The sequence below is a fragment of the Octopus bimaculoides genome, chromosome 23, assembly GCF_001194135.2.
Source record: "Octopus bimaculoides isolate UCB-OBI-ISO-001 chromosome 23, ASM119413v2, whole genome shotgun sequence".
Lineage (NCBI taxonomy): Eukaryota > Metazoa > Mollusca > Cephalopoda > Octopoda > Octopodidae > Octopus > Octopus bimaculoides.
Window position 1 is genome coordinate 19365929 of NC_069003.1, and position 11176 is coordinate 19377104.

The window sequence follows — 11176 nt, forward strand, 5'->3', positions numbered from 1 at the left end:
AAAGAGATCTTTCATGAGATGCACATGTGTGATTGTTTTCAATTCAAAAGCACATAACATATCTGTCACTCTGGATTCAATTGGTTAGAAAATTTTATCATAGCTTGCATGTAAACCTCTGCTCTACAGTGATGCTGTTGCTGTTCAGCTTCACCCACTCCATCAGCATTCCTGATTAAGCAGGTCTATGATCAAAGATATTTCACTTATAACCATCGCATTTGTTTTTTGTCCATATATTTACATATACATATATATATATATATATATATATATATATATATATATATATATATATATATATATATATATATATATATCATCATCATCATCATCATCATCATTTAACGTCCGCTTTCCATGCTACCATGGGTTGGACGATTTGACTGAGGACTGGTGAACCAGATGGCTACACCAGGCTCCAATCTGATTTGGCAGTTTCTACAGCTGGATGCCCTTCCTAACGCTAACCACTCCGAGAGTGTAATATATATATATATATGTATATTGGAGAGAGATCTGGTTGTTATTTCTAGTGGATAAAATGGACATAATGAGATTCTGATAGAAAAAAAAACAAGGAGAAACTCCTTTTTAGATGAGCAAGAAGGAGCAGGTATAGTGTAAAATAAGCAGTTTTGGAAAAATTAAAACAAACTACATACTGGCAGAGAGAGGGGGAAGAGACAGAGAGAAGTTGTAGAGAGTGAGAGGCAGAGAGAGAGGATGGGACATCCCTGGGGAATGCAATATTTTAAATGAACAAATGGTGGTGGTGCTACAACATGGTCTTAACCATGATGGCTAAAAGCAAGTAAAGAACATGTAATAATGTCTGGTATGAGTTTGGATGAAAATAACAGTCATGGAGGCAGGAAAGAAAGGTAGAGGATAAACAGAAGAATTTTAATAGATTTTGTGTTGAGCTAGCATGGAGTGATGAATAAAGACAGATGAATCAGAGAAAACAAACTGCACCTAATGGCCCTGCAACTATAGGTCTTCACAAACTCAGGGTATACTTATCAGATGGACAGCTCTCTTCTGAATACAAATTTAGAATTTATTGGTCGAGGTAAAAGGAACTGTACAGAGAGTGGTAATAATGATATTCCAAATGGAAGAGCATTTAGTTTTTTGTTCAAAGTCAATAGTTTTTCAAGTTAATATTTGCTTGTCAAACAAACCCCAAAATACTCCCTTATCCATTTTGATACCAATCCGCCTGAGACAGCTCCTGTTTCTAGGATATTAATTTCCTGTTTGAAAGTGAGCAAAATTAAAACTTTTCATTAACCCTTTTCATACCAGCATGGCTGACACTATCTGTGGTCCCATGATACAACTCTGCCATTTCAAAATGATCTAAATTAAACCCTCCCTTCAAAATTTCATGCTAATTTCCATTTGAAAGACCAGATCAACAATAACAACCAAGTTATTTTACTAAGTTTGTCCTTATTTTCAAAATTAATTGAAACAAAGGCAGTGTATTTCAATACAAATATGGTAACAAAAGGATTAAATATTGTATGGCTACTAGTCTATGCATTAGCCACTCTCTGATTCAATGATATAAACTTCCTATTTTAAAGTTATTTAAATTAAAACCCTCCATTAAAATTTCATGTTCCAAACACCAGTTAACAATGACAGTTATTTCATTAAATTTCTCATTATTTTCAAATTAATTGAAACAAACCCAGTGAATTTCAACAGAAATTTGGCAACAATGTGTTTAAAATTTCATGTTTCAAAGATCAATTTAATAATGACAATTTTACTGAGTTCTTTATCAATTTAAAAATTGAGACAAAGACAATGTATTTCAACAGAAATATGGTATCAAAAGGGTGAAACTGACCTAAATAAAAATCTTCCATCAAAATTTTATGTTACATTACATTCGAAACATCAACTTAATTATGAGAGTTATTTTACTAAACTCTTCATTATTTTCCAAATTAATTGAAACAAAGGCAGATTATTTTAACAGCAACACAGTAACAAAAGGGTTATTACAACTACATACCCACTTTCTGGCATCTACTACCAAACATGACTAATGAATAACACAATTGTGACATTTTACATTCTGTTTCTTCTCTCTCTTGATATAGAGGCCATCGATGTCTTCTTGTTTACATGACTAAATAACTAGTTTTGCATATTTGTGTAGTTTTTATTTATCATATCACACACAGCCCCCACACCCTTCTTTCTTTATTACAAATTCATTTCTGCTGAGTATTCAGAGTGGCAGTTGAGTGACTACATAACAACCAGAAAGGAACAGAACCAGATGATGAAATAGCTTCCAAAAGTCAAGTCTTTTACTGAATTTTAGAGAGTGAATGTATTGGAAAATTAAGAAAAACCAAAACACAAATAATAATCCTTTTGGGGGTCATTCATTCACGATGTGGGCAATAATTTCATCAACTCTATTACAGATTCAGACACTTGCTCATTCCCAAGGTTGACCCTCCAATATGTGGCCAAAGTTTTGTCTTGCACCACCAGTAATGTGATCTTGGTCTCTTTTATTGCCCCCAACATACCCAAAACCAATATAAGTTGTGGTAACACGATGAGGTAGCAAAAGTGCTACATTGGAAACTTTGTGAAAGGTGGGAGATAGAGAGAGGCAAGATGTAGTATAAGCACAAACCACAGAAAGTAGTGGAGTTGGAGATCCGCAAAACCCTGTGGGATTTTCCAATCCAAACAGATCAGGTGCTTGAGCACAACAAATTGAAAATAGTGGAGGTGGACAAAGTAAACCGCATTCTCTATAATTGGTGTGTGCCCCTTTGACACAAATAGACAAAAAATAAATATATACAACCCTCTTAAATATGAGACAGCCCAACTCTGGTAAATGAAGAAGGTGAATATAGTGCTAATTATTGTTGGGTCTGTGGGGACAGTATCAGAAGGCATCAAGAGGAATATAAAGGAAATGGGAATAAAGTGTCCAGTAGAAATGATACAAAAGATTTGCCTCCTTGGTATGGCCAGAATCATCAGGAAAGTGTTAGATAATTGAAAAGAACAGATAGCATGGTACTGTAGGCTGCAGGTAGCAAGCCTGCTATGCATGCAAGTTTCCAGGAGTTCCAACAAAACCTGAGTTAAAATGATAATAATAATCCTTTCTACTATAGGAACAAGGCCTGAAATTTTGGGAAGGAGGGGCTAGCCAATTACATGAACTCCAGTACTTATTTTATTCATCCTGAAAGGAGGAAAGGCAAAGTCAACCTCAGTAGAATTTGAATCCAGAAGTTAAAGGCAGATGAAATGCCACTAATCATTTTGTCCAGTGTGCTAATAATTCTGCCAGTTTGCTGCCTTTATAATAATGGTGATAATTCTTTCAAATTCTGACACTAGGCCAGAACTTTTGAGAGGAAGGAGTAAGTCAATTATATCAACTCTAGTACTGGACTGGTACCTTGTTTTAACAAGCCCAAAAGGATGAAAGATAAAGCTGACCACAATGAAATTTGAACTCAGGACATGAAGAATCAGAAGAAATGCTGCTAAGCATTTTGCCTGGCAAGCTGATGGTTCTGATAATAATGGTTTCTGATTTAGGCACAAGGCAGAAATTTATAACAGAGCAGTTTAGTTGATATCAGCAACCCCAGTATATAACTAGTACTTACTTTTATTGGCCTTCCCCCAGAAGGATGAAAGGCCAAGATAACATTAATGGGATTTGAATCCTAGTAATAGGCACAAGGTGTGAAATTGTAAGGATGGGGAGGCTACTTGATTACATTGACCTCAGTACATAACTGGTACTTATTTCATTGACCCCAAAAGGATGAAACACAAAGTTGACCTTGGCCATATTTGAACTCAGAATGTAAAGATGGATGAAATGCCGCTAAGCATTTTGCCCAGTGAGCTAACAATTCTACCAGCTTGCTGCCTTAATAATAATAATAATAATAATAATAATAATAATAATAATAATAATAATACCAAAATGTGACTTTTTTCCCTTTAAATATACATGTATTTATATCAAATAACACAAGTTACTATTTTGGTCCATTTTTCAGATTCACTCTTCTCTATGTTGCTATAAAGGCCATTCTATAAAAACACTGATTACCGTCTTCTTGTTCACCACATGACTAACTCTGTTTATTCTTTTTTTTTACTTCTTTTGTTCTACTAAACCCACCTACGGTCTCTTACTTCGTTAAAATAAATTCATTTCCTCTGAACATTCTGAGAAGCAATGAACCAGTTGAATGTCTCTTTAACAATCAGAAGGGAACATAACAGGACTATGAAATGGCTTCTGAAAACACTTGCAATAAAATCAGACTAAATCTTAGAAGAGTTTAAGCATTTGAAAAGGAATGAAAAATAGAAATACAAAGAAGAAAACAAATCTAAACAATTCTTTTCCCTATACTGTATATATTTATACTAACCATGTATGTGAGTTTATTGCCCAAACTTACATATTTCTGTAAGAGCATTAACACTCATAAAAAATAAAAATATTAACAGAATGGAGTAAAACCTACTCAAGTTTTTAACAAAAAGTATGTAATGTTAGAACAGTAGAAATTAATGATCAACAGAGAAAATTTTAAAAAAACAACATAATTAAATAGTAAGAGTAATTAAATGTTTTTTGCTTTTTTTCTTCAAATCAAGTAAAAATATAAATTAAATTTTAAAATTAAAGTTTAAAATATATATGGAAGGAAATTTTATGCCAAAAGCAAAGAGAAAAAAAAAAAAAGAGGTATATAAAATAAGATAGAGAGAAGAAATATGAAGGAACAACATTCTTGCATGCCATTAAAAGTGTCTTGTTTCAGTTGCCATTCCAGTGAAAAATGAATACAGAAGAAGTTCTTGTAAACAAAGAGATTGGAGAAAGAAAGAAAAGAAAAGAAAAATGTGTGTGTGTGTGAAAACGGATGGGAAGTTTTGGTATCTGTATGTATGCATGTATATATATATATGTGTGTATTTGTATGTATGTATGTATGTTTATATATATGTGTATGCATTTGTATGTATGTATGTTTATATATGTGTATGCATGTATGTGTGTGTGTATGTACGCCATCATCATTTAATGTCCATTTTCCACACACACACACACACAATGTTCATGATAATGAGTGTACTAAATTACACACACATCTACACACATGAAGAAAAATTGTTTTGTTAACTGAAAAATAATTTTATGTTTTTCTAAGAATAAAATCATTCTAATAATGAAATTTAATAAAGAAAGTAAAAAAAAAAGTTTAAAATATATGTTAAAAATAAGAAACAGAAATATTTCAAATAAAGCAAAAAAGGAAAAACATTTCAAACTATAAAAAGATGCAATCCAGGCATGCATAAAATTACGAAGAGTTTTCAAAACGATTAGAATTAAAACTGAAGTTAACAAATAAACAAGTGAAATAATTTAAAAGATTCAAAATTGAAATAAATATACATATATAAATACACACACACACACACACATATATACATATACACACATACATATATATTTCTTTAGTTATGAATAAACAAGCTTATTTTCAAGACAAAAATGTTTTATGGAAAACGAAAAAAAATCCCCTTTTTTAGAATATTCTTGGTGAGGAATTTAATTCAAGATTGCAGTGTTGAAAAAGTTACTTTGTTACTTTTGCATTTTAGTAAGAATCATTCTAATTGTTAATTGGAAATGTATGTTTCTATTTATTAATATTCCCTATATCTTCCACCCATTCCCCTCTTTTACAGTACAGTTTATCAAATTCTTTCAGGAAAAATGCCTAATTGGACTAGGGACACTTCGTTGTTGTTTAGTTAGAGCTGATCCTTGTTGTTATAACTTAAATGGATTGTCATGGTCTGTGTCAGTTTTTTATTCACTCAAAAACATTTCATTTCTGGCAAGGAGTCTATGGCTGGATGTCCTGCCTCATACCAACAACTTTACAGAGTAAACTGAATCTCTTTTATCATGGGCCAATACTAGGGAATCCTGTCATTGGACAGACTAAAGAGTTCCTCTCAACCCTACATTGTCCCTTTTCTATCCAGTAATAAAGGTCTTACCTTTACCACTAGTCCACACATTTTGTAAGGAATAGAAGCTGTCAACTGAAGGGACTCCAGTAACTGAGTATGAGACTGGTGTTTGGTTTTAGAGAGGGAATGGAAGAGAAAGTCGAACATTGTTAGAGGTTTGAACTCACAACTCAAAGAAACAAAACTAATTACTATCAAGCAATTAGTCTGATGCTCAAATGCTTCTGGCATATCCCTGCCTTCTAGCCATGCAATAAGATGATTGACAAGATAAAAGCAGTTGATATAGTTACTAATAATAATGATTACTTTTACTTAAAATAATAATAATAATAATAACAACAACAACACACATGAACTTAGTTTATATGTCTACAATTCACTTCAAATTGACAATGTTCAGTAATTAGATGTTAGTGAATCTAAATGGAGTCTATAAGAGGATTAAAAGACAATTTTAATCTACTTAAATCCAGGGAACCCCCAAACCTTTTATTACTAATGACTAATAGTTTAATTAAGCCATCATCAAATTAAATAAATACTTCCACTCTTCTTTTTCAGATTTTTCTTCTTACACTATGAATATATTAAGTTCTTACATTTATGAATAAATTACATTTGTACAGTTACGAATAAATTAAGCTCTTATATTCATGAATAAATTATGTTTTTACATTATTAATACATTAAATTGCTGCATTTATGGATAAATTACATTCATGCATTATGAATAAATTAAGTTCTTACATTATGAATAATAAATTAAGATAGTCCTGTCTTTAAGTAATAATAAGCAAGATAATAGATTTTTGAAAAAAGAAATATTTTAATCATTTTTAAAACAAAAGTAAAGATAGTTTTCAGTTTGAGTAAAGTGAGAATAAAAAGGAGCCATATATTAGGAAAATAATGAATCAAACAGCGATTTTCATGGCTTTGAGGATGCACAAACTTGATTTATTTTAATAAAAAGAGAGACAGAAAGAGAAAGAAATAGAAAAAGAGAAAAGGTTGAAATAAAAGAAGTCACATATATGTGAAGAACGAATGCAAACAGCTTGTGGAAATTCGTTGACGCAGCATCGTAGCTTTGAAAGACAAGGTAAGGGTGCAGTAGAAAATGTGCAGAAATCAAAGCACAAACATAATTATAGATAATTGCAGCAATACCTGCAGATTTAAATGTGAGACTTGACGTAAGTGCCCGTCTATAACCGAAGTGTGTCGATGCTCAGTGAGTGACTTGGCAGTCATTTGTGAAGAGGAGTCTGTGTTCTTAGGAGTGGATGACACTCCACGGCGGTCTTCCACATCTAAAGGCTGTGAAAGATACAAACTCTAAAGCACTTGGTGGTAGTGATTGTGGTGGTGGTGGTTGTGGCGGCAGAGGTGTTAGTGGTGATGGAGGTGGGGGAGTTGATGGTGATGGTGGATATAATGGAGGGTGGAAATGATGGTGTGATTGTAATGGTGGTGGAGCAGTTGGTGATGATAGTGGTTGTAATGTAGAGGGGTGTGTGGAGTTGGTGTTAATAGTGGTTGTAAAGGATGAGGGGGAGTTAGTGGTGATGGTGGATGTAGTGGATGGGAGTGGGATGAAATTGATGATGGGGGTTGTAATTGAGAGGGAGGAGTTGGTGGTAATAGAGGGTGGTGGAATTTGTGGTGATGGTGACTGTAACAGGGTGGGAACTGGTAATGATGATGTTATAACAGAGGAGGGAAAAGTTGATAGAGATGGTTATAATAGGGTGGGGGTGAGGAAATCAGTGGTGTAGTTGTAATGAAGGAGAGGAGAGTTGGTGGTGATGGTGATTGTAATGGAGAGAGGTAGGGGATTTTGTGGTTGGCAGTGGTATGAGGGTGTTGGGAAGAAAAATAAATACCTCATCTTCCACACACCCACACCTACATCTAATATCATATCCCATAGGAAAATCATTCAGAGATGAATTAATGCTCCTGCATCAAACATGGCATTTGGTGGTTTGGAAAGAGTAAACATTTGAAAAGACTACATCAAAACTAATTTGGATAAACAGGAATTAATAATGCAATAATCAAACTGATTAGCATGCAGTGTGATTGAATATTGTTTAATAAATTGAACCAATGTAAACTAGGCACTTAATGTGGGTATGTGTCGATGTATGTGTGTCTGTCTTTGAGTGTAGATGGATATGTGAATGCGTATGATGAACATATAGGGTTTTGTGTACAAGGTTCACATAATTTCTTTGGTATCCCCCACTTAAACACTAAAAAAAAAAATTTAACTGAAACAAATATAATCAAGCATTAATTAAACAGGGGAATTAATCAACTTGATAATTCTGAAAGCTGTTTCAAAGTGAGAATTTTGTATCACTGATGCAAACAAAATATAAGGCCTTTAGACCCACCCCACCCATGCCTCGACGAAACAAAGCATTAAAAAAAATAAGGTTTAACCTATTACTTGTGCAATTTCTTTTAAATTAAATTCCAAATGAGATCTGCTACTATTATCAACAAGAGACTCTAAATAACATTACGCATTTTCTTTCCTATTCTCTCCCTCTTGTATAACTGTAAAAAATAGCTAACAAAATCTACCAATTTTCCATATATGGCAGAATTCTGACATCTAGTGGGAATTTTAAAAGAATAATCCCCAGTCAATGAGAATTAGCACAATTTTGATTTGAAAGAAATGACTTTTACTGTGTGTATGATTTTTTAAAATTATTATTATTATTACTATCATTATGAAGGTGGTGAACTGGCGGAATCATTAGCATGCCAGACAAAATGCTTAGCAGCATTTTGTCCGTCTTTGCAGTGTGAGTTAAATTCTGTCAGGAGTGATTGAGCCTTTCAACCTTTTGGGGTTGAAGAAACAAGTACCAGTTGAGCATTGAGGTTGATGCAATTGACTTCCCTCTCCCCTCAAATTGCCAAACCTTGTACCAAAAGTTAGAAAGAATTATTATCATTATGGCAAGCTGGCAAAATTGTCAGAGCATCAGAGGAAAAAAATGCTTTACAATATTTGTTCCAATGTTTTACATTCTAAGTTCAAATCCCACTGAGGTCAACTTAGCCTTTCATCTTTTGGGATTGATAAAATAAAGTACAAGTACTGACGTTAATGGTACTGACAAATCCCCTACTCTTAAAATTGTTGGCCTTGTGCCAAAATTTGAAACATTATCATTATGAAGGCAATGAACTAGCAGAATCATTAGCACACTGGACAAAACACTGAACAGCATTCCTTCCAGTTTTATGGTCTGAGTTCAAATGCCACCAAGGTTGACTTTGCCTTTCATCCTTTCAGGGTCAAGAAGTACCAGTTAAGTACTGCGGTTAATGTAAAACTTTACTCATTTCAGGCCTTGTACCTATAGTAGAAAGAATTATTACCTCCACCTTAGCAAAGGTGAAGGTATTGTTTTTATTCATGTTTGTTTGTTTGTCCATGGACAAGATATCTCAAGAACCACTGGATGGATTCGGATGAAACTTTCAGGGATGTTTGGCCTCATGACTGGCATGAACTGATTAGATTTTAGGATTGATCTAGATTATTTGTTATATTTACTTTACATGATTACGATCTTATGTTCACTTTCAATGTTTTCTCAATTTTTTCCTTTCAGGCTGTTTCCAAAGTTTTATTTTCATTTCTATATTATTAATTTTACTCACATCTCTATCTTAGTAGAAACGATGGATAAAGGAATCAAATTAAATAAACACACGGCAGCGAAATCGTTCGGAAATTAAATAACACTAACATATTTTTATAATATATATATATTATATATACATATTAACACTTTACAGTATACTTGCATGTATACATACATCTATACATTGATCTAAATCAAAGGAAGGCTGGAATCTAAGAGAAGAGAAAACCAAAAGGTCTCCTGTTATTCATTTAAAAATTCCTGAGTAGAACTTATTATTATTACCTCCGCCTTTGAAACTATTTTGAATGGTGAATTTGTTAACTTTGGCTTGTATTAGATGAGGATAAACTATTTATTGCTGTTACTAAATTTTCTATAGCCACCTTCACATTCCATTGCTACTATTGGGATTGATCAAGTACCGGACAAGGATTCTGGATTATTTTTCCGGTTTTGTTTACTTAATTTTTGAGAGTGGTTGGGTTCATTTTTAATATTCTCGTTTGTGATAGCAGTCGAGTTTATTTCAGATATTCTCATTTTAAGAATCATCTCTGGCTAATCGGTGAGAGGACGTTGGTGTTGCCTTGGCAGAGGTTTGCACTCTCTGAGTACTCTTGTTACTATTATTATTTTTCTTTTTCTTTCAATTTGGTTTTCATTTCTGCTGAGTGTCTTCCTGACACCTAGGGCAAAGAAGCTCACTTTATACATTCATAAGTCATTAAAATAAACATGCCATTCATAGGCCTATCATTATTATTATTATTTCACTGAGCTGGCAGAATGATAGGAGTTCCAATGTTGCTATACTAAGCAGGTTAAATGACAAACATAAGAAAGCCCTTGTTCTGGCCTGTCTCTGTAAATTACTAGGATACTTGAGTAGTATGTGAAATGCTGATGGTACAAAATCATTACTTGAAACAGCTTACCTATGTATTAAACCTATCTTAAAACTTTGTAAATAATGTAACAAGAAAACAAAAAAGTATTTTAAAAGATTATTTACAAATAATAGAATATTACATTTTTACAAAAAAAATTTTAATTTATACAAAAATATAACATATTGCTGAAATTATGCATTATGGTCATTAAGCTCAAAGTCTACTCTGAGCAAACAGACCTATGGTCAGAAGTTCAAGACATGACTATTCTGTCTTTAAAGTGTACCTAAGAGTATATTTTCTCATGTCTCTATTCCTTTCCCAAGATGAGGATGTATGATTTTGGAAATAATTAGCAACTACTTCTTGCAGGTTGAGGAACTATGCAGAAAATCGTTTGTTGGCTGGTGAATTTTGCATCATACTGTGTATGCATGCTCAACTGTGTGTATGTATGTATATTTGTATATGCTATATGTGCGTGTGTGTATTGATTATACATATATACATATATAAATATATATACATATA

The 11176-nt window shown here is 33.0% G+C and overlaps 1 protein-coding gene across 1 annotated transcript in view; it reads right to left on the bottom strand.

Moving 5' to 3' along the window:
• The window catches only part of LOC106879044 (multiple PDZ domain protein), a 293438-nt gene that overhangs the window by 209880 nt on the left and 72382 nt on the right, over positions 1 to 11176 (bottom strand). Inside the window, exon 10 of the mRNA XM_014928462.2 lies at positions 7249 to 7398. Within this exon, the coding sequence (XP_014783948.1) occupies positions 7249 to 7398 (150 nt within the window). The remainder of the gene's footprint in view (positions 1 to 7248; positions 7399 to 11176) is intronic.